This window comes from Sebastes fasciatus, chromosome 21, assembly GCF_043250625.1.
Source record: "Sebastes fasciatus isolate fSebFas1 chromosome 21, fSebFas1.pri, whole genome shotgun sequence".
In the NCBI taxonomy this organism is placed as follows: domain Eukaryota; kingdom Metazoa; phylum Chordata; class Actinopteri; order Perciformes; family Sebastidae; genus Sebastes; species Sebastes fasciatus.
Window position 1 is genome coordinate 1026789 of NC_133815.1, and position 25031 is coordinate 1051819.

Genomic DNA, 25031 nt, shown 5'->3' on the forward strand with positions numbered 1-25031 from the left:
AAGTTAACTATGGTAGCTCTGGCTCCATGGATGCAGTTAACTATGGTAGCTCTGGCTCCATGGATGCAGTTAACTATGGTAGCTCTGGCTCCAGGGATGCAGTTAACTATGGTAGCTCTGGCTCCAGGGATGAAGTTAACTATGGTAGCTCTGGCTCCATGGATGCAGTTAACTATGGTAGCTCTGGCTCCATGGATGCAGTTAACTATGGTAGCTCTGGCTCCAGGGATGCAGTTAACTATGGTAGCTGGTTTAACTTCACGTTTCTCAGAATAGAGCTGCCGATAACCAGAGTTGGTTTCTCAGCGGGTGTGTCGCTGAGTGGGGAGAATCTGTTTGAAACGTGGAGTGGTTGGTGGTGAACCGTGGGCTTCAGTTTAGGACTATGCTTCCTTCGGACAGTCACCCAGCCTCCCGGCTGCTCGGGGGTTGCCGGGGGACGGCTAGCAGGAGCTACGCTTGGCCGGCCCGCACCGGCTAGGGGCTGGCTAACTACAGAGGATAATGATTTAGTTTCCATGGTGCGGAACCGGGCTCCTAATTCACTAACCCTCGCCTCCAATGCAGCAGGTGCACTACATTTAATACATGTACCATTATCACTAAAGGAGGCAGAGGAATAACTAAACATGAGACACACAGAGCAGGAGAGAGCAGGAGAGGGAGAGAGAGAAGCCATCGCTAACTGCTAAGCTACTGCTATGCTACAGTACGATAGCCCAGCTAGCGTTAGCAGAGCTGAATAGCTTGCAAGCAACTGTGGGATTATGGAGAAGTCTCTAAAAAGGAGCGAGTTATGAGTGCTTAAGCAGAACTAGTGTAAGTATGAATGTAGCGGGTAATTAGCCGCTGTAATAAAGAGTAGAACTATATTGCCCTGGATGTGCTAGAGCAGCTACAGAACACTAGCAGTACACAGAAAGACAGGCAACCGGAAATGAGGCAATACTCTTACCGCAAGCACGTCAGCCTGAAGAGAATGAATGAATGAGAGCTCTGTTTCACTGTTTGTATTTTACAGTTTTTAACCTGCATCCTGTTGGCTTCAGGTGTTTGGAGTTTACATTTTCTAAACTTCTACGTTCTAAACCTTCTTCAGCTCTGAACACATTATTAAACATTGAATGATTTCAAGCTGGAACGTTGTCTTCTAAACTTACATCATTTATTCTTTATTCAGATTGAGGAGATGCAGTTTGTCAGAGATCAGCTGTGCTTCTCTGGCCTCAGCTCTGAAGTCCAACCCCTCCCATCTGAGAGAGCTGCATCTGAGAGGAAACAACCTGCAGGATTCAGGAGTGAAGCTTCTGTGTGATTTTCTGGAGAGTCTACACTGTAGACTGGAGACTCTGAGGTCAGACACCATTTATTTTTACTTTTTATTTATGTATTTTCCAGTTTTATTACACTGAAGAAATTTCACATCAAACATAAAAACTAAGATAAACTCATAAAACTAAAACTAAAAGGGGGGGCACTACTCTGACATTACAAACTTTGATCTGTTCTTTTCAGATCATCTGTGAACATGAGCCATCTTTTCTCTTGTATGCAATCCATTTTCCCAGCGTTGTTCATGGGTCCTTGCTTTAGTCCTTAGATAATGGGTCAGCTTTTCCATAGAGTATATTTCCTCTTCCCCTGACTCCAGGGATGCAGTTAACTATGGTAGCTCTGGCTCCAGGGATGCAGTTAACTATGGTAGCTCTGGCTCCAGGGATGCAGTTAACTATGGTAGCTCTGGCTCCAGGGATGCAGTTAACTATGGTAGCTCTGGCTCCAGGGATGAAGTTAACTATGGTAGCTCTGGCTCCAGGGATGCAGTTAACTATGGTAGCTCTGGCTCCAGGGATGCAGTTAACTATGGTAGCTCTGGCTCCAGGGATGCAGTTAACTATGGTAGCTGGTTTAACTTCACGTTTCTCAGAATAGAGCTGCCGATAACCAGAGTTGGTTTCTCAGCAGGTGTGTCGCTGAGTGGGGAGAATCTGTTTGAAACGTGGAGTGGTTGGTGGTGAACCGTGGGCTTCAGTTTAGGACTATGCTTCCTTCGGACAGTCACCCAGCCTCCCGGCTGCTCGGGGGTTGCCGGGGGACGGCTAGCAGGAGCTACGCTTGGCCGGCCCGCACCGGCTATGGGCTGGCTAACTACAGAAGCTAATGATTTAGTTTCCATGGTGCGGAACCGGGCTCCTAATTCACTAACCCTCGCCTCCAATGCAGCAAGTGCACTACATTTAATACATGTACCATTATCACTAAAGGAGGCAGAGGAATAACTAAACATGAGACACACAGAGCAGGAGAGAGCAGGAGAGGGAGAGAGAGAAGCCATCGCTAACTGCTAAGCTACTGCTATGCTACAGTACGATAGCCCAGCTAGCGTTAGCAGAGCTGAATAGCTTGCATCAACTGTGGGATTATGGAGAAGTCTCTAAAAAGGAGCGAGTTATGAGTGCTTAAGCAGAACTAGTGTAAGTATGAATGTAGCGGGTAATTAGCCGCTGTAATAAAGAGTAGAACTATATTGCCCTGGATGTGCTAGAGCAGCTACAGAACACTAGCAGTACACAGAAAGACAGGCAACCGGAAATGAGGCAATACTCTTACCGCAAGCACGTCAGCCTGAAGAGAATGAATGAATGAGAGCTCTGTTTCACTGTTTGTATTTTACAGTTTTTAACCTGCATCCTGTTGGCTTCAGGTGTTTGGAGTTTACATTTTCTAAACTTCTACGTTCTAAACCTTCTTCAGCTCTGAACACATTATTAAACATTGAATGATTTCAAGCTGGAACGTTGTCTTCTAAACTTACATCATTTATTCTTTATTCAGATTGGAGGGCTACAGTTTGTCAGAGATCAGCTGTGCTTCTCTGGCCTCAGCTCTGAAGTCCAACCCCTCCCATCTGAGAGAGCTGGATCTGAGTGAGAACAAGCTGCAGGATTCAGGAGTGAAGCTGCTGTCTGATCTTCTGGAGAGTCCACACTGTAGACTGGAGACTCTGAGGTCAGTAGAGGGTCTGAGTCGGTCCATGCTGGTTCCAGCAGTATTGCACTAAACACTCAACAGTCAGTGTGTTACTCCCGTGGGGTATCCCTGCAGCTCCACTGTGTGGACAACCAACCAGTAAAGCCTGGTTTATGGTGAAGTAGTGAAGCCGGCGTGAGGTGCGCTCGCCAGAAAATTACGTCATCACGACTTTTGCGTGGCGTGCGAAGCCTCCGCAAGTTGTCGCAGATTTTGTAACCACACGCCAACTGCGTGCGCCGTCTTTCATTTCAACATGGACGCCTTCGAGGGAAGACTGGCCGAGCAGCTTCACCTGTAAAGACATCTCTACAACTGTTCACTGAGAGACCGCAGAGACAGTCACATGACCACGGAGAAAGTCACATGACCACGAGGACAGTCACAGGACCACGGGGACAGTCACATGACCACCGGGACAGTCACATGACCACGGGGACAGTCACATGACCACAGAGACAGTCACATGTCATTAAATATTATAATAATGAAATATTCCTCACGCTGGGTAAAAAGAGGTTTTCTGCTGCAGGCTGTGAAAGAATCTGAGAGATCGTTTTGTTAAAGATAAAAAGGTCTGATGTAAAGAGCGGCGACCCGAGGGGAAGCACCGAGAGACAGGAAGTCATTTAGACTTGGAGGTCAGGAGGTCACAGTAATAATTACAGTACACAGATGTAATGTCTGGCGGTACGTACGTCGGTGTTTACTACTGTTGCCAGGCAACCTACTTTCCTCTCCGGTACCACTCGTTGACTTCTTGCTGATCCACTTGATATCTTGTTTGTACGCCTCATGGCGTTTCGGAGCATACTGCAGCGAACAACGCTCTGAGCATAAACGCCTCTGTGTATGCTCGTAGCGTGCTCGCCATCTACGCAGGCCCTCGCCACGGCGTCTCACGTGAGTACAAACAAAGCTTAAGAGTTGCTAGTGCAGCAACAAGGATGAGAACCCTCACAGCCAAATTACCAGAGGTCCTTCTACTGGGATTCAAGGTATCTCTACTGGGAACCGACAAAAAGCCAGCTGATAATGCAAAGCAACATTTTACAGTCAGTCAGCAATGTTGTTACAGACGTGTGAATTTACAGTCGAGTGAAAAGTGTAGTTAGTTGTGTTTTCTTTTGATGTGTGTTGGATCTAGACTAATGACTAGTTCTTTCCTTTAATGTAGGACCAGAACATGATTGTCAGCAGTCAGTTGTAGTCTTCATGGTGCAGATATGATGAGAAGCATTTCATTCTGATAGATTGATGCTAACTCAAAGAACGGACAATTATTTTAAACTTGTTCTATAACTTTTCTGACTGTGTTGATCTCTACAGGATCAACAAGAAGGTCTACAGAGCTGCCAGACACAAAGAATGTGAGTATTGAAACAACTTCCCCCATTCATCAAACTATTGTACATTCACATCTGATCTTAAAATCAGAATGTCCTCATTGTACAACAAAACTGTTACTCAGTTCCATCTTTGTTCCAGATGTTAAGATCACGTCTATTTGAACAATATTCATTTTTTCTCTTTCACTTTCAGGTGACTCAGATGTCAAACTGAATGAGGGAATAAAGCTACCTGAGGACGAGGAAAAGGTGAGAAAGGAGCAGTTGTATGGTGTGAAATCCTCCAGTATGAACCATGGATGACTTTACTTGGACATTAATCAAGGATCTCCCGCTGAAGAACTGTAGTGTATTACACCTGCAGGCAGACATTCATTTAATGACTTAGACTGCATTCACCTGCAGAAGTTAATAGTGTGGAGTGAAGATCACTGAACTATCATTTATTTACTGAACTTGGCCTCTGAGCTCTCGTCGCTGGCAGGACCACGATCCGTCCTGGTACTGGTGCCGGTACTGGTGCCGGTGCTGGTGCTGGTGCTGGAGCTGGTGCTGGTGCTGGAGCTGGTGCTGGTACTGGTGCTGGTGCTGATAGTTTTGCTGGTACTGGTGCTGGTGCTGGTAGTGGTACTGGTACTGGTACTGGTACTGGTACTGGTGCTGGTACTGGTGCTGGTACTGGTAATGGTACTGGTGCTGGTGCTGGTGTTGGAGCTGGTACTGGTGCTGGTACTGGTGCTGGAGCTGGTACTGGTACTGGTACTGGTACTGGTGCTGGTACTGGTGCTGGTGCTGGTGCTGGTGCTGGTACTGGTACTGGTGCTGGTACTGGAGCTTGCACTGGTACTGGAGCTGGTACTGGAGCTTGCACTGGAGCTGGTACTGGTACTGGTACTGGTACTAGTACTGGATCTGGTGCTGGTGCTGGTGCTGGTACTGGTACTAGTACTGGATCTGGTACTGGTACTGGATCTGGTGCTGGTGCTGGTACTTATACTGGTACTGGTACTAGTACTGGATCTGGTACTGGTACTGGTACTAGTACTGGTACTAGTACTGGATCTGGTGCTGGTGTTGGTGCTGGTATTTATACTGGTACTGGTACTGGTACTGGTGCTAGTACTGGATCTGGTGCTGGTGCTGGTGCTGGTGCTGGTGCTGGTGCTGGTACTGGTGCTGGTACTGGTACTGGTGCTGGTACTGGTGCTGGTACTGGTACTGGTACTGGTGCTGGTACTGGTACTGGTACTGGATCTGGTGTGTTAGTAAATCAGGAGCTAAATACATGGTGGTTATTGAGAGCCATGTTCTTGGTGTAGTTGTCCTTCTGTGTAGTCTTCTCTAACACACCTCACACTGTCACTCCATTGAAGTCATTTCCTCTCTGACTCATACAGGGTGCTTGAGTTGAGTATTGACAGTGTGGCTCTAGTATTTCATCACTTTATTAAACACTAAGACAAGTTGCTATTTCTATTAAAATAACTAATTCTGTTCCTTTTTTGATTCCAGGCTCCAACATCCTTCTCACCTGAGCAGACAGCTGGATCTTTATACAGGTAATCGTATAAACTCTGGACCCAGAGTGTGTCATATTGATTAACAGAAACTATATTTAGATGGGGACAATGGGATTGTTCCATTGGGTTTTGGTTTATTGCAGAAAATCAGCCAGCTGTCCTTCCTGTATCTGTCAGTTTAAACTGAGTTGTGTTTAGTCTGATTATGACTGTAACTTCTTCATATGTGTGTAATATTATCATACGATCTGCTCACCGAGCTCTGATTGGTCAGTAGGCGGTGCTTTTATACCAGTTGATCTCTTATCTGGAACATAACCTGCTGCAGAGCAGTTCAGCTGTGCAGCATCAGTTAACATGGCGATCTACCCCGGTAAGAAGTGAACCACCGTCGTAGGACTGAAAACCCTGAAGGGTTAACCCTGAAGTTACCTCACTGACCCTATCTCCTGCTTCGTAGTGCCGGCCTCAGAAGTAAAAAGCTAACGTTAGGCTATAAACAAACTACACCGCAGTCACATGAAGGTGAGTAGACACAACGAGGCTGTAAAGGAGGACGAGACGGCGTGATGACGTCTAACAACCGCCTTTTTTAAGACACGTAAACGCTTCAAAATTCACCAGTGGGATATTTATTGATGTATTTTATGTCGTAGAACAAAACGTTAAAATCTCTTCAGCTTGTGTTCACCACAGACCTTATTCCAGACATCTAACTAAAACCCATTGACTTCCTTCTTCGTCTTCATCATCATCACATTCTCTTTATACCACTAAAACTCTATTAGTGGTAAAATTACTGCCCACAGTGTTTCGTCTCGCGCCCTCCGGCCGCTCACATCGGACACCTCTCCGTCTCAAAGTCCTGGGATGGACTTGTGTCCCGGTCTGTCCCTGGTGCTGATAGAGGGGCGGCATCATTGTGATTCACCTGGAGCAGGATGTTTGACAGCGGAACGTCGTCCAGCTTTCTGTGTAGGACGGGAGGGGGGGGGGGGGACTGAAGCACTGTAGTCTTGTCACAGCGTCCTCTGAACCCCGAGTCACAAAGTCAAATATGGTCTGAAAAATCTACAGAGAAGTCTGGAAGTCTTTGAAATGTAAAATGTGTAGGAACCCTGTAATAGACGAGGCCTTGCTGTATATAGAACATAATCTAATGTAAGGCACATTGAACAGCAAGTTGGTATATCTGAATAGTTTCAACCCAAAGGCATATCATATTCTATAGATATAGAGAACTAAAAATCCCCACAAAGAAAGAATCATATATAGTAGGGCTGTTGAAGTTACCGCAAAACCGCTTTAACGCCACTAATTTCTTTAACGCATTAATGCAATCGATCTTTCAGAGGTTGTAGTGGGCTCATATGAAACTCTAAAACCTGATGAATCCATCGGTACCAACCATGTCAGATTAGCTCGTCATGAAGGAGGTTAAATAACGCTCCAAACTTGCACTAAATTTTGGAGAGGAAAAACTGTCATGTCCATTTTCAAAGGGGTCCCTTGATCTCTGACCTCCAGATATGTGAATGAAAATACATTTGCATAAAGCTGCATATTTGTCCACTCCCATGTTGATAAGAGTATTAAATACTCAACAAATCTCCCTTTAAGGGACATTTTGAACAGATAAAAAATGTGTGATTAATTTGCGATTAATCATAATTAAATATCTGAATGGATTGACAGCCCTAATATATAGTAATAATTTGTGTTGAGGCTCAGTTTGCATTCAAGATTACTTTGACTAGTTTCTATGTGAATTTGCATATGCTTGATATATGGACATACATACCGATATTGTAATATTGTCTTTATTATACCCCCGCGACAACGTAGTCGGGGTTATATAGCGCTCCGCGTGTCCGTCCTTCCGTCCGTTATACTTTCATTTCCGGAGCAGAATTCGGAAACTTTTTAATTTATGAACTTCAAACTTGGTGTGATGGTTGACAGTGTGGTCTAGTTGTTCCTTTTGAGGGTTAGAAGTCCAGGGTGCCCAACATTTTCCAAAAGGGCGAAACCTTTGGTCCTTCTTTAGTAGAGGTCAAGCAGTGAGCGGGGGGGTATGTGAGCCATGCTCACTTTTGCCTTGTTAATGTGGTGATATTGATTTGAACATATCACCAACCCTGAAGAGTGTTAAGTCTTATCTGTCAAGGTCAACAGATGCAACCCTGATGATACATAAGTGATAACGTTCTTTTTAAAACAGGCTTTGCCTCTTAAAAAGGATTCTGTTTTTCCTTCAACAGGTTTGGGTTGAGGTGGCAGCAAACTAACTAACTGTGCGCTAGCATCCTGCCCAGGAGCAGGCCGTGGTTCAACCTCAACATCAGAAATTAGATTTCAACATGGAGCTGTTTGGCTCCAGTTTATAAGCACAGATAAAGATGTGGATGGTGATATGTCCCACCAACTTTAAAGAAAGCATGTCATATCCCAACCAACCTCGTTTCCTTGCTGAGGCCTCGACTAAAAGAGAGAGACTAACAGGCCAATAAATGCTTGTTATATCAGTTTGGCCCTCTTTGTCCTACAGCTTCAGGTGTCCTGGTCCAGGTGTGTTCCAGTGTGCTTTGACTGGACTGGTGTTTGACATGGCTCAGGAAGCGGAGCTACAGTACAGGACCGTCCAATGGGATGAGAGCTTCCTCCATTCAGCTGGCAAAATGGCTGCAGGGCCGCTGTTCAACATCAAGTGTTCTGAGGATGCTGCTCTCCGTCAGCTCCACCTCCAACACTGTGACACAAAGGAAGGTAAAGACATTGTTCAAAAGTAATCAGTAAAATTGCAAAAATGTTTATTAATGTGAACTTTGTTTAGATTAGCTGCATTCGGTGACGTGTGAATATATATATATATATATATATATATATAAATGTAATGGATTTTATGCACAACGCTAAATGCACACATCCACACAGATCACACGTGGAACAGTAAAATAATAATGAATTCAACAATAGGAGGTAAAGAATAGAGGTGAAGTGGCACATCCTCGGGATGCTCCAGAGTTAGAGGCAATAGATTGTGGCAAGTGGTAAGAAATGAATTGGGTAGATGAACCTGTTGGCATTAAAACAAAAGTTTAACAGCTCTTTGCTTTCACAGCATTGCTCTGTGACGGCCTGTTGTCTGTCGCTCACATCTCTGATGATGAAATGAGCATCTTGGAGCCGCTGGAGATTACAGACACTCATGTGGTTGTGAAGATCTCTCACCTCTCTGCCTTTGGCCTGACCTGGAAAAAGATTCGGAACAAGATATGGCCGATAAAGGGCCAAGTTCTGCTGTTCCTCCGACCTCCCCCCAGAACACAAGAAGTACTCGATGTCTTTCTGCTGAACAAAAACGTCCTTGTAAGCGAGGTAAAGCCATCTGTCATATGTGCTCATCATCAGCCACGCTCCCAGTTAGAATCCCGGGCTGATTGGGCTCTTATGGTTGTTGGTCCTGAATGGAGGAACAGTTTCCCCCTCACCATTACATCTCCCTCCTCCGTTGATAACTTCAAACCTGTCTTAAGACCCGTCTCTTTTCTTTAGTCTGTCAGTAGTCACCTTGAAGACTGGTCACACGCTGTTTTTATTTATTTATTGGATGCTGTCATGTTTTGGGGATTTTAATCCAGAATTATTTATTCTTCACTTTTATTAATTTACTTGCATCCTCTTAATTATTTCTGTGTTTTATTTCATTCTGATTCTCATCGCTCTGTGAGGCACTTTGGTCAACATTCGTTGTTTTTAAGTGTACTCGACAATATGAGCATAAACGGCATATTAAAAATGTTCTGTTTCTGAAGGTTGAGGCCCAACAAGGACGTGCTAAGAACATCAAGATCTCTGCCAAGTGTTTTTTCAACTTTGGTCAACGTTACAGTCTCCACTGTGAACCTGAGGGCTTCACAATACAACCTGATGTGAGTCAAGTCACAGAATTATCATCAATATAATTTTGGCCGCATGTTGAAAATAGATTCACAATTAAGAAAGTACCAGATAAACATTTTAACCAGATTGAAAATGACATGATGCTTCTGGTTTTCAGCGTGCACCATTTGACTCAGATTATGGACCAAATTACCATCTGACATTTGAGGTTTTAATGACTACGATCCCAGAGAAAGTGACTTTGACAGTCCGGGATCAAGAGGGTACGGACATCTAGAAATATGAAGTGCGTCTGAAAGGTAAAGGCTTCATCCTCCTGCACAGTTTAGACCCCAGTGATGTAACTGAATAAAATAGACAGTGTGTGTATATATGTATAGCTCATAACATTCTTTATTTAGGCTACATGTAATGTACAATACACATCATTTTCCCCACATTATTTCTCTGTTAATTGAACATTATCCACTAGTGGATTTAGGGCCGAAATGATAATCATGATTTTTTGTGATCAATTTTGAGATCACGATTATTTATGTTTTTAGGGACAAAATATTTTTTTGCAATTTCATATTTATATTTTTCATAGGGCTGATAAAGGGTCAAGTTCTGCTGTTCCTCCGACCGCCCACCAGAACACATCAAGTACTCGATGTCTTTCTGCTGAACAGCGACGTCGATGTAACCGAGGTAAAGCCATCTGTCATATGTGCTGATCATCAGCCAGAACTCAGCTATTTCCACAAAGATGATTCCTGTCAGTCACACATTGCTTCTTTTATTTATGAACCTCATGCTGTGGTAGGAATCTAAATCAATGTGAACTGTAAATCTTCAGATTGTGCTTTCGTTTTTAGTTTTTCCTTCTGTGTTTTGCTCTCGGCGCTGCCTTTCTGTCTGCCATTGTCATTCGTGATCCTTCCACCAGGTGGTGTAAATAGTAAACAGTGGTCTAAAGGTACGGTGGCCATGAGAGCTCAACAAACTGCAACTTTTATAGAACACAAGCAAAGAGACTAAATTTAATTGTGTTTTACAAGCAAATTAAGAAAAACATCTTCACCAATGTGACAACATTTTATTAGTTTACTTGCATCCTCTTAATTATTTCTGTGTTTTATTTGATTCTGATTCTCATCGCTCTGTGAGGCACTTCGGTCAACATTTGTTGTTTTTAAGTGTACTCGACAATATGAGCATAAACGGCATATTAAAAATGTTCTGTTTCTGAAGGTTGAGGCCCGACAAAGAGGTGCTACGTACATCCCGATCTCTGCCAAGTGTTTTTTCAACTTTGGTCAACGTTACAGTGTCCACTGTGAACCTGAGGGCTCCACAATACAACCTGATGTGAGTCAAGTCACAGAATTATCATCAATATAATTTTGGCTGCATGTTGAAAATAGATTCACAATTAAGAAAGTACCAGATAAACATTTTAACCAGATTGAAAATGACGTGATGCTTCTGGTTTTCAGCGTGCACCATTTGACTCAGATTATGGACCAAATTACCATCCCACATTTGAAGTTTCAATGACTACGATCCCAGAGAAAGTGACTTTGATGGTCCGGGATCAAGAGGGTACGGACATCTGGAAATATGAAGTGCATCTGACAGGTAAAGGCTTCATCCTCCTGCACAGTTTAGACCCCAGTGACAGGAGCAGAACGTACGTGCTAACTGACCGCCGGCTGTCGTCTTTGTGGTGTGTTCGAGTGCGACTTGTCGGCCAAACCAAAGGCGACACGGGGAGAACATGCACTCACCACAGAGAAGAATCATGAAACCAAAAAATATAAAATATGAATGTCTCCCTTTTGGTTTCTGATTTTGAACACAGAACAACTGATTTACAGAGCAGACATGTTGCTGTACAGAAACATGACGTTTCATTTCAGTTGAATTGCTCTTTAAAAGTCATTGTTGTTTTTTTCCCTGGTTATCTCCCAGATCTAACAATGGAAATCCCTCAGAGGAACGTCCCAGCAGAGGACAGCGTCCCACCAGAGGACAGCGTCCCGGCAGAGGACCGCGTCCCACCAGAGGAGAGGCTGCGGTTGGTTCGAACAAAGTTTGTAGAGGGAATGTCTGATCCTAATCTGAACAAGCTTCTGGATGAATTCTTTCAGCGTCGCGTTATAAACGATGAGGAAATGCAGTCAATCAGAACAAATTCCAGGGCAGATAAAGCACGAAACCTGATCGACACGGTACGAAGAAAGGGAACTGAAGCCAGCTCAGTTCTGATCGCTGCTCTCCGTAAGGTGGATCCGGGGTTTTTCAGAACTTAGGCTGAAACAAAAGCAAGAAGCTGGAGTGTGATGATGAATCTCTGTAATATCTGGCTGTTTCAGAGACTCACATCACTTATTGTTATCTTTAAATGATAAATCCCGTCGTGGAAGCCTGTGTGGACTTTCACTCTGAAGGTGATTCACTGAAGTTTGGAGGAAAAGTGAATTCATTTTCAAGCTCTTGTGGTTTGGTCTCAACATTTTATAGTCATTTACTTGGGATAACTTCCGATGTGTTGTTGGTGATGAAGACCTGCGATAGAGAGCTCCTGACATCTCTATATGTTTTGGGACTGCCTTCTTATTGATAATTTTCTGAAGTTATTAATTAAGTTTTAATTAGTTAACGTGATAATAACGTGCTCCTTTTTCCCTGCTGGGTTTTTGGTTGTTTGGTCATTTCATTCGTCAGTAGATCTTCTGTAACTTGTGCCTACAATAAAGATTTCATTTCACACTGTGATGGAACCAAAGTTGGACTCATTGGATGGATGTTGAGCAGTGAAACTATTCCATTAAGAGATGGTGTCTGCAAACATGAACTAGAACAGACAGAGGCTGTTATTAAACGAGACCTCAACTGAAACACAGATAGGAGCTTCTTGTCTGTGACAGTTGTTCTAATGCAACAACTGTAATTAACAGTGTGGACAAAGACCTTTTAAAGGCAACGACAAGACTTTGTTCTCTTATCTGGAACAGATGGTGCCTTCAGGTGAAACTGGTGAGCTCATGTTTACAACACGGGAAGTCATGTACACCATGTGTGCGTGGCCTTCAAGTGGTTAAGTGGTGAGAACGCCGCTGCTAAGCAACGGTAATATTAACGTTACTGTCGGCGTCCAGAAGCCACAAATCATATTTTCACATATGAATCAATATTCTGTTTCTGTAATGTCTATTTCTCTCCTCACATGTTCTCAGAATCATCTTGTAGTGATCAAGTTGAGGAGATACCAAGCACCGCCCACCAGCCGGAGCACAGCCAATAGGAACCTGAACTGACCTGTGATTGGTCAAAGTCTCCCGTCATGAGCTAGATTTACTGAAGCCTGAAAACAGAGTCATGAGGAGGAGCAGAAGTCTAATAGATAAATGTCATGTTGTGTCTTAAGAAATAAAGCGGTTGCTTTATAAATAAAACAACCGGTTGCATTGGCCGACTCACACCGTCGCTACTGGTTTCCTTTCCACAGCTTTTTCGTGTGTTTAGTTTCAGACATTTTTCCTGATTTTTCGAACAATTTTCGGATATTTTTCAATATTTTTCTCGCATTTTTTAATTAGTATTATTATTAGTAGTAAAATATATTTTTCACCTATTTTACTAATAATTTTCGTACGTTTTAAGGATATTTTTCACTAATAATCTTCAGACATTTTTTCGAATATTTTACACATTTTTCGGATTTTTTCACATATTTTTTCAGACATTTTCCCTGATTTTTAGAACAATATTAGGATATTTTTCACATATTTTTCTAATAATTTTTGGATAATTTTTTCACAAAACTGTGTGCAGCATATGGTGAAACATGTGGTGTGTGAATGCTACTGTTCTCCTCTTCCGCGTGAAGTCAAAGTGATGAAGAAGTTCTCAGCTCAGCGGCTTCACCGTTAAAGTTCCCGTCTCAGTTGAAGCTTTCCAGCAAATTGGTTCGTTAAAGGGTTCATTTCATTTCTGGAGGCTTCATGTGCACGAAACCACCTGGTGGTCAAAGAGTGTAAAACAGGCAGATATGATCTGAACCATGTGATCTGTGATATTCTGTATTTAGAGCCAGTAAAGGCTGTTGGGAATGACTATAAACAATGACAAAATATATATTACCATGTAATCCATTTATATCTATATAATATATCATATAATGTATATGTTCTAGTAAGTATATTATGAGTATATAACATACAGTACATGTATAATAAACTGTAATTGTTTTATGAGTAATGCATCTTATGTGTGTAAACCAATCCAATTGGTCAATAATTGTATAGTAGTGTGGTGTAATATAATAATGGCAGGAGGGGTAATATTAGTGTTCTGTGTTATTGGTTTAACCCAGGGGTCAGCAACCTGCGGCTCCGGAGCCACATGCGTCTCTTCAGCTCCTCTCCAGCGGCTCCCTGTTGATTTTTAAAAAATGGAAATGAAAAGCTGTTTTTTTTGTTTACATTTAAGTTTTTATTGATCATTGTTGTAGGTCTATGGTACGACGGTACGACGGAGTATTAGGGCCACATTGAGGAAAAAAAATAAATCTGAGATTTAGAGAATAAAGTCATAATATTATAAAGTAGTAATTTTACATGATATTTTCTTTTTTTCTTGTAAAGTTATGACTTTATTCTCATAATATTCCGACTTTATTCTGTAAATCTCAGATGTTTTTTCCCTCAATGTGGCCCTAATACTCCGTCGTACATTGTCTCTTTGGCCCTCACTGCATTAGACTTATATACTATATACTTAGACTATAAACTGTGTTACCTTCATCACAATGATCACATGTTTTGCGGCTCCAGACAGATTTTATATATATTTTTGATAGTAAAGGTTGCTGAGCCCTGGGTTAACCAGTGAAGATCTGAACCACTTCCTGAACCAAAGAGATGGTCATTACCCGTCTGAGAATAGGACATACAGGATTAAACCAAACACTCCATAGAATAGGCAAGCACCCAACTGGACTATGCACGCACTGTAATAAACCAGAAACTGTCAAGCATGTTCTTATAGAGTGCAGCAAATATGACAAAGAAAGAAGGGAATTGCTATCAGGAGTAGATGATGGAAATATTACAATCTGCTAGGAAAGACCTCTAAGAAAGAACACAATCTTCTAATTAATTATTTAAGGACAACAGGAATAATGGAGAGAATTTAATTATTATTATAATTATTAATTATTATTTTTTATTTATTGTTTTTTATTTATTTATTTTATTTAATTTATTTTCCTGCCTATCTCCTGCTCCACCTCCAGTCCAGCAGGTGGAGGTAATGCACCTCTAAGCTGGTTTACCAACCAACAATAAACACCAAAGAAGAAGAAGAAGACGAAGAAGAAGTTCTCAGCTCAGCAGCTTCACCGTTAAAGTTCCCGTCACGTCACTACGTCACTACGTCTCTATGTCACTATGTCACTATGTCTCTACGTCACAGCTCAACATGAAGCTTCGAGGGAGAATCAGTGACGTCGCGTGTCTCCACCATTTCACCTGTAAGTACGTCACTTCCGCCTCCTCTAACGGTTCGCTTCCACCAGACTCCACCAGGAAAACTCTCCTTTCTGTTCGTTAGAGAGGAATAATCACATCACAGCGCTCTGAACTCAGACGGGTCTGAGCGCTTTGTGAAGCGGCAGTGACTGTTTTCTGTTCGGCTGACAAGAAGTGGTGAAATAAATGCTGAATATCCCTCAAAGAGCCGTTTAATGGAGGTCTACGACGAGAACTCAGAGTCCAGATCAGCCGTTGATCCGGAGTGAATCCAGTCCAGCTGCTCTGATCTGTTACTAGACTAAAGCCATGGGCACACTACCAACGCCAGGAGCGCGTGGTGGCTGCGGGATGCAGGTGGCTGCGTGTCGGCTGCCTGTCAGCTGTGTTTCTGCTGCTGCTGTCAGCCCTTTCTTTCTGCATAGAGTTTGCCTTTTAATGGCCATTTAACGTTCAGAAACGTGTGGTAATTAGTAAATAATAGTAATAATCCACAATTAAAACTCCGTACTGTATTCATTTATGATGCTTTCCAAGTCACTGCTTGTTCCACATCACTGTCCGGCACATATTTCAGAATAAAAGCCTCGTGTTAACAAATGAAGGAATTCTGTGCAAAGAAAACCCGCTTTAGGGTTTTTATTTCTAAATGAAAGCAGGAAGTGTTGATTTAAACCCCAAACTTTATCAATTCTTTGAGCTCTCAAAGTGACTGTGTGTTCCACAGCACTGACTGCTCATATTTCAGAATAAAAGCCTTGTGTTAACAAATGAAGGGATTCTGTCTATAGAAAAAACGCCTGAGGGCTTTTATTTTGAAATGAAAGCAGGAAGTTTTGATTTAAAAACAAGTTTACTTAACTTTTTTTCATCTCCGTAACATATTCTACAGATAGACCTCGAAACTGTAGTAAAGTCTTGCTGTTATGAAGTTAATATACAGTCAATAGATCACCTTCACTGTCTGTGACATATTCTACAGATGTCTAGACATGTAAACTGTATTATGTAGCTGGTATGATGTCCATATACTGTCACTAGATCACCTTCACTGTCTGTTGCTGCTGGGACACGCAGCCGAGACGCGAGTGACTCGCGTGTAAAATAGGCGAGCCTTCTATTCTATAAAATAGATGCGCGTCTCATGCGGGCAGTGTGTCCACCACTTAATGCTTTCAGCTCTATAGAGAACCACATTAAAGTGATCTCTGATCACACAACATCACTGCAGGTCTGGAGTATTCATCATTACATTATGGAGATTTAATCAATGTATGAAATACAACTATTCTGTTATATTAGTTTAAACTCAAACTGAAAACAATCATTTAAGATGACATTCTGCAACATGGAGATAGATCCCACTAATCAGCAAGTATTTAGTTATTTATTATATTATTTAAACTGGGATTATATATTGTATGTGTGCACATATTTGTACAGATTTCTCATTTCTTATTTATTTAAATATTTTCACTAATAATTTTCAGACAAGATTTTAAGAACAATATTAGGATATTTTTCAATATTTTTCACATATTTTACTAATAATTTTTAGTTTAATTTAAAGTTATATCTTATCCGAAAAGATCATTGGAGGTCTTGAGTATTTTCTTCTTTCAATACAATAATTAAATTATTGATATTTAATCAATGTATGAAATAGAACTTGCAGCTATTCTGTTATATTAGTTTAAACTCAAACTGAAAACAATAATTTAAGATGAAATTCTGCAACATGGAGATAGATCCCACTAATCAGCAAGTATTTAGTTATTTATTATATTATTTAAACTGGGATTATATATTATATGTGTGCACATATTTGTACAGACTCTTTTTGTGTATGCATTTATGTATATATTATTCATTTTTATATAATGTCTATTTATTTATTTTAACATTGCTTTTGCTATTCCTTGAAGCAACAAGCTGTCAATCAACTGACATGAACTGATGACTTTTATTTAAAATCATATAAAGAAAAAAAAAAATGTATATGCAAAACATAAATAAATATATATTTAAAAGATACAGAAATAAATTAACAAATAAATGAAAATGCTTATAGTTATTCTTTTATATTTTATTTCTCTTTATAGTTACACATATTTTTCTTTACTTTTTATTCTTTTATTTATTTCTCTTTATATTTCCACATTTATTTATTCTTATGTTTTTTATCTTTATATATTACATCACATTCTGAAACATGGAGATGGATCCCACTAATCAGCAATTATTTAGTTATTTATTTTATTATTTACTTATTGGTTATATATTATATGTGTGCACATATTTGTACAGATTTCTCATTTCTTATTAATTTATATTTCTCTACATATATTGTGTTTTATATTGTAGCATTATGAACATTATTTACATAATCCTTTATTTCTATTTTCCTTATATTTATTCATGCATATTAGAGCAACTGTAGCGTCCCCAAGTGAGAAAATGAGTAATTAATTATGAAAATATTCATAATTGCATTGATATTTTTGACTTTTTTCCACATATTTTACTAATCATTTTCGTACTTTTAGGGATATTTCTCACTAATCATTTTCAGACATTTTTTGGGGATATTTTTCACATATTTCTGAATTTTTTTTTCATGCTTTCAGCTTGTAGTAAGTCCTCTTTACAAATGTTACTTTGCTTTGTTTTCTCATATTTTAAAAATATTTTTCAGACATTTTCCTATATTTTTCGGATATTTTACTAACAATTTTTGGACATGTTTCACATATTTCTGAATGTTTTTTCATGCTTTTAGCTTGTAGAAAGTCCCATTTAAAAATAGATGTTACAGATTTTACTAATACTTTTCTGACATTTTTTGAATATTTTATACATATTTTTCAGATTTTTTTTCACATATTTTGTATCATGTTTTATTTTTAATTTTTAAGTTTAATGTTGTGTTGTTGGCACAACTGACAGCCGTTACATCATGAAAAAACTGCAGTTCCTCTCTTTTGTGCCAGAGAGCAGCAAAACGCGTTTTTCAATTCCAGTTGAAGTTGTTTTTTATTTCATTTATTTTTTCCTATTTTTTTTTTTTTTTCTATTTCTATTTTTTTTTAAATTTATTTTTCATATTTATTTTAAATTTTTAATTTTAACATTTTTAATAATGTTTTATTTTAAATTTTTAAATTTGAGGTTGTGTTGTTGACACAACTGACAGCCGTAACCATCATGAAATAATTGCAGTTCCTCTCTTTTCTGCCAGAGAGCAGCAAAACGCGTTTTTAAATTCTTGCTGAAATTGTTTTTTATTTCATTTATTTATTTCTATTTTTATTTTTTATTTTTTATTTATTTTTCATATTTATTTTGAATTTTGAATTTTAACATTTTTAATAATGTTTTATTTTTAATTTTTAAGTTTAATCTTGTGTTGTTTGCACAACTGACAGCTGTAACCATCATGAAAAAACTGCAGTTCCTCTCTTTTGTGCCAGAGAGCAGCAAAACCAGTTTTTCAATTCCAGTTGAAGTTGTTTTTTATTTCATTTATTTTTTCCTATTTTTTTTTTTTTTTCTATTTCTATTTTTTTTTAAATTTATTTTTCATATTTATTTTAAATTTAAAATTTTAACATTTTTAATAATGTTTTATTTTTAATTTTTAAATTTGAGGTTGTGTTGTTGACACAACTGACAGCTGTAACCATCATGAAATAACTGCAGTTCCTCTCTTTTCTGCCAGAGAGCAGCAAAATGCGTTTTTAAATTCTTGCTGAAATTGTTTTTTATTTCATTTATTTATTTCTATTTTTATTTTTTATTTTTTATTTATTTTTCATATTTATTTTGAATTTTGAATTTTAACATTTTTAATAATGTTTTATTTTTAATTTTTAAGTTTAATCTTGTGTTGTTTGCACAACTGACAGCTGTAACCATCATGAAATAACTGCAGTTCCTCTCTTTTCTGCCAGAGAGCAGCAAAACGCGTTTTTAAATTCTTGCTGAAATTGTTTTTTATTTCATTTATTTATTTCTATTTTTATTTTTTATTTTGTATTTATTTTTCATATTTATTTTGAATTTTGAATTTTAACATTTTTAATAATGTTTTATTTTTAATTTTTAAGTTTAATCTTGTGTTGTTTGCACAACTGACAGCCGTAACCATCATGAAATAACTGCAGTTCCTCTCTTTTGTGCCAGAGAGCAGCAAAATGCGTTTTTAAATTCCAGTTGAAGTTATTTTTTATTTCATTTATTTTTTTTACTTTTTTTTAATTTTTAATTTCATCCATCCATCCATCTTCAACCGCTTATCCGGGATCGGGTCGCGGGGGCAACAGCTCCAGCAGGGGACCCCAAACTTCCCTTTCCCGGGCCACATTAACCAGCTCTGACTGGGGGATCCCGAGGCGTTCCCAGGCCAGAGTAGAGATATAATCTCTCCATCTAGTCCTGGGTCTTCCCCGTGGTTTCCTCCCAGCTGGTCGTGCCTGGAACACCTCCCAAGGGAGGCGCCCAGGAGGCATCCGTGCTAGATGCCCGAACCACCTCAACTGGGAAATTTTTTATTTCATTTGTTTTTAATTTTTAATTTTTAATTTTTTAATTTATTTTTCATATTTATTTTTATTCTTTTAATTTTAGAATTTTTAATAATGTTTTATTTTGAATTTTTAAATTTGAGGTTGTGTTGTTGGCACATCTGACAGCCGTTACCACCATGAAATAACTGCAGTTCCTCTCTTTTGTGCCAGAGAGCAGCAAAACGCGTTTTTAAATTCCAGTTGAAGTTGTTTTTTATTTCATTTATTTTTCACTATTTTTATTTTTTTTCTATTTCTATTTTTAATTTTTTATTTATTTTTCATATTCATTTTTAATTTTTAATTTTTAATTTTTAATTTTTAATTTTTAATTTTGAAGTTGAAGTTGTTTTTTTATTTCATTTATTTCTTAATTTAAAAAAAAAAAATTATTTCTATTTTTTATTTTTTATTTTAACATTTTTAACAATGTTTTATTTTTAATTTTTAAGTTTAATGTCGTGTTGTCGGTACAACTGACAGCCGTAACCATCATGAAAAAACTGCAGTTCTTCTCTTTTGTGCCACACAGCAGAAAAACACAAAGACATTTTACCAGATTTTCTTGAACAATTTTTGAGTATTTAACATATTTGACGAATAATTTTCGGACTTTTTTAGGATATTTTTTTCAATATTTTTTCACATATTTTACTAATAATCTTTGGATATTTTTTTCACAGTACTGTGTGTGTGCAGCACATGGTGAAATATGTGGTGTATGAATTCTACTGTTCTTATCTCTGTTAGAATCGTGATTATTGAAGGAGAGAAGAAGAACATCAAATCAATCCAGTCTATTTGTTTTGGTTTATAACTTTGCTCTTCCTCGTGCTCACCAGGAGTCATCACCACCATCTCAAAGCTGACGAAGATGTGCGTCCTGCCACTGACTCCAGACAACCTGTTCTTCGTTCTGTCCGGTAAAGTGGTCAACGGAGGCGTCAGCATGTGGTGTGAGCTGTCACAGGTAAGAGCTCCAGTTTCACCTGTCGGGAAATAAAACACAGTCACAGGATGCCGATGGGATGGAGACGGACACCTGATCACATCTTAAAGGGCAACTCTGTGGCTGTGTTCTTTAATTTACTCATCAATTCATTGTTTGTTATTAGCATGACAGCAGAGATAATGTCTCTGTGTTTGAATAAATGATTAGTTCTATACCTCCATCAGTGAATGGACGTTTGTATGGACCGCAGTCATAGGAGTGCCATAATAAAGAATACATCTGTAAAAGAATAAGAAAATAAACCTGGAAATGTAAAGAGGAATAATTAAAAGAATATATAAGTAAATAAATAAATGTGAAATATAAAGAGAGAAAAAATTTAAAGAAAAAATAAATGTGGAATAAAGACAATTAACAAAATATAAAAGAATAATTATAAGCATTTTTTCTTTTATTTTCAGATTTATTTCTGTATTATTTTAAATATATATGTATTTTTTGCATATAAATTACTCTTTTTGTATATGTATATATTATTCTTTTTTATATTATAATGTCATTTATTTATTTTTCCACATTGCTTTTGCTATTCCTTGAAGGAACAAGCTGTCAATCAACTGGCTTTGGGCGGGCCTTCCTGCATAATAGTCAATTCCTGTACACATGAACTGATGACTTTTATTTAAAAATATATAGAGAAAAAATACTAATTTATATGCAAATATATATATGCAAAAAATATATGAATAAATATATACAGAAATAAATTGACAAATAAATCAAAATGTTTAGAATTATTCTTTTATATTTTATTTCTCTTTATATTTCCACATTTATTTATTCTTTTGCATAACAGACCGTTGCTACGTATAACAGACCGTTGCTATGTATAACAGACCGGTGCTACGTATAACAGACCGTTGTCATGTATAACAGACGGTTGTTATGTATAACAGACCGTTGCTACGTATAACAGACCGTTGCTACGTATAACAGACCGTTGCTTTGTATAACAGCCTGTTGCTACGTATAACAGACTGTTTGCTATGTATAACAGACCATTGTTACGTATAACAGACCGTTGCTCAAATAACAGACCAGTGCTACGTATAACAGACCGTTGCTACGTATAACAGACCGTTGCTACGTATAACAGACCGTTGCTACATATAACAGACCGTTGCTATGTATATCACAGACCGTTGCTACGTATAACAGACCGTTGTTACGTATACCAGACCGTTGCTACGTATAACAGACCGTTGCTACGTATAACAGACCGTTGTTACGTATAACAGACCGTTGCTACGTATAACAGACCGTTGCTACGTATAACAGACCGTTGCTTTGTATAACAGACCGTTGCTTTGTATAACAGACCGTTGCTACGTACAACAGACCGTTGCTTTGTATAACAGACCGTTGCTACGTATAACAGACCGTTGCTACGTATAACAGACCGTTGCTATGTATAACAGACTGTTGCTATGTATAACAGACCGTTGCTACGTATAACAGACCGTTGCTTTGTATAACAGACCGTTGCTATGTATAACAGACCGTTGCTACGTATAACAGACCGTTGCTTTGTATAACAGACCGTTGCTACGTATAACCAATTTCAGAAAAACACCTGATTCTGCTGCATGAAGACGTGTCCCTGCAGTATTTCATCCCCGCGGTGGCGTAGATGTTCCGCAGACCGCCTCAACGTATCTCTGCTCACCGTGGGTTTGGGGAAAATGGGCTGTGAATGTGTCTCTGGTGTTTTCTTCCGATGGCAAAGGATTCCTCTTCTGCATGGAACCCAGGAGACCAAACTCAGCATGTCTGGGAGTGTGTCCTCCGTTTTGACGAGCCTGAGGCTGGTTCCAGTCCTCACAGTGGACCTTTGGTAGTAGGAGGGACATGCTGGTTAATGCACATTCATCAAGGAGGATTTGGACAGTTCAGAAAGACACAGCACACATTCATTGTTTGAGTTCAGCTGGTTATGTGCTTGGTATTAAAAGTGTTTAAAAATGAAACAAATTTTGATTTAAGTTCTTTTTGTTAAACCCAACTCACCCCCCGAAAAAACATTTCCCCTCATACCTCCTTGAAGTGAATTTGATTTTCATTCCTGGTGCTCAAAGCCTCCAAAAATAATCACAGAGAAACTACACAGAGACGTTTCATCTGAGAAACAACGTCCCAGTCAACAGTTTTCACTCTATAATATTTGACATTACTACATAATTGTTACATAAGAAATATAAATATATATATATATATACTGCTTTTGGTTTAATCTATAATAATACATCATTTATTATTATATACTGCTGCTAGTTTAATCTATAATAACCTTTATAACGTTTAGCCTTCATGAAGGCCTGCCTAACCGCTCTGTCTGTGCAGGCGCATTGTGCACAGCCAGCTGTTTGCCTGGAAGCTTCTAGAAGGCTAGCTTTAATAAGCTGTTAACTACGTTACCTGTCAGCTAACTACACTTAGTAAAATAACTAGGTTTAGTGTGTTTTTAGTTACAATATCCCCCAGCTAACTACACTTACCAAAATAACTAGGTTTAGTTAGCTGTTAGCTACATTACCTGTCAGCTAACTACACTTAGTAAAATAACTATGTTTAGTTAGCTGTTAGTTACATTACCTGTCAGCTAACTACACTTAGTAAAATAACTATGTTTAGTTAGCTGTTAGTTACATTACCTGTCAGCTAACTACACTTAGTAAAATAACTATGTTTAGTTAGCTGTTAGTTACATTACCTGTCAGCTAACTACACTTACTAAGATCACTAGGTTCAAATACTGTTCATTGAATTAACAACTACCAAATACTGTTTACTGTATAAAAATCGTTGTCCTTAACATAATTATTAGATATAAACATTTAAACGTTATAGTGCATGATCATCTTCTCAGTCAGGCTAGTCTTTATCTGTTGACTGTTTCTTTAGTCAATCTGAAACTTGATAGTGTTACACGAAAATAAAAATATTTTGTTGTTGAAGTTAGAAGATGTGTCATTTCTGGTTACTAACTAAACTGATTTATTGACATGATTTAAACATAAAAATTAGATAACATTTGACCAAAACTCATTTTAATTCAACCTGTTCAAGCTAAAAGAGATTCTCATAAACACACCGTGTTAAAAAGCTGATTAGTGAGTAACACACACAAACTCTCGTAGATAAACTCTGACTCAAAGGTTTCCTGTAAATGGAGAGAGGAGGAGTCACGCTGACCAGGTGATGTAAGAACATGAGAACAGAGAGGGAACCTGAAAGAGGAAGTGTTCAGTCAGTCCAGACGCCATTTGAGTCGACGGAGCAGAAGGATGAAGACTGAAGACTGTAGACTGAAGCAGGGTGAGTGTTAATCCAACATTTTATTACTTCACTGTTGAAGTCTCTGAGTCAGTTTCCTCCCTGTGGACTGTAGAGGAGAGAAATGTTAGAATGAACTCAACAGTTTGATTCATCTGTGAACACAACGTTGTGATTGGCTGAATAATCCTCATTAAACCTGCTGTAAGAAAACAAGCAGAGACTTAAAGAGAAGTGACCAGGTGGAGCGCTGGCTGGTTTTATTATACTGTATACCGTGTGTGTGTGTGTGTGTGTGTGTGTGTGTGTGTGTGTTAGAGAGAGGTTGTGTGTTACTTCCTGTTCTCTCAGTCTTGCCTGTGTCTCTTGCACTCTTCCTGTTCATGTTCACAGTCAGTGTCCTGCTTTAACCTCTCAGGCTGACTTCAGATCAGAAGATGAGTGATTGTGTGGAGGAAGAGGAGGACGGAGCAGAGTCTCTAGTCTCTGGCTGTCTGTCTCTGAAGACTGATCAGTCTAAAGATGATCCTCTGACCTTCAGTAATGAAGCTGGACCCTCAGAGTCAAAGTAAGAGAGCTGCTACTAACTCATTTATAGGACTCATTTTCACTTTCCTCCACCAAAACTGTTTTCTGTTGATTTTGTGATTCTATTTTAAAACTTCTACTAAAATGTATTTGCTAACTGAAGTTGAACAAACTTTTCGTGACAGAAAGAGAATTAAAGCCCCCCCCATCCTGTTTTTTGGTTAACGCTCTTCCTCAAACAGAGAATGGGGGGGTGGTTAATAGTCAGACGTCATTCATCACCATGGCAACCAGATGGCATCGTTGTTCAACCCAGTTTAGATGAATTTCTGTTT

The 25031-nt window shown here is 38.9% G+C and overlaps 1 protein-coding gene and 1 long non-coding RNA gene across 2 annotated transcripts in view; both read left to right on the forward strand.

The window, feature by feature from the left end:
• The window catches only part of LOC141759838 (uncharacterized), a 211341-nt gene that overhangs the window by 80227 nt on the left and 106083 nt on the right, over positions 1–25031 (forward strand). The window contains 5 exon segments of the mRNA XM_074622258.1: positions 1181–1354; positions 2836–3009; positions 4360–4400; positions 4573–4628; positions 5892–5938. Coding sequence (XP_074478359.1) covers positions 1181–1354; positions 2836–3009; positions 4360–4400; positions 4573–4628; positions 5892–5938 — 492 coding nt within the window.
• On the forward strand, positions 15148–22604 carry LOC141759871 (uncharacterized). The gene is made up of 3 exons (XR_012592211.1): positions 15148–15320; positions 20726–20853; positions 22461–22604. It is a non-coding gene; the product is annotated as an uncharacterized LOC141759871 (long non-coding RNA).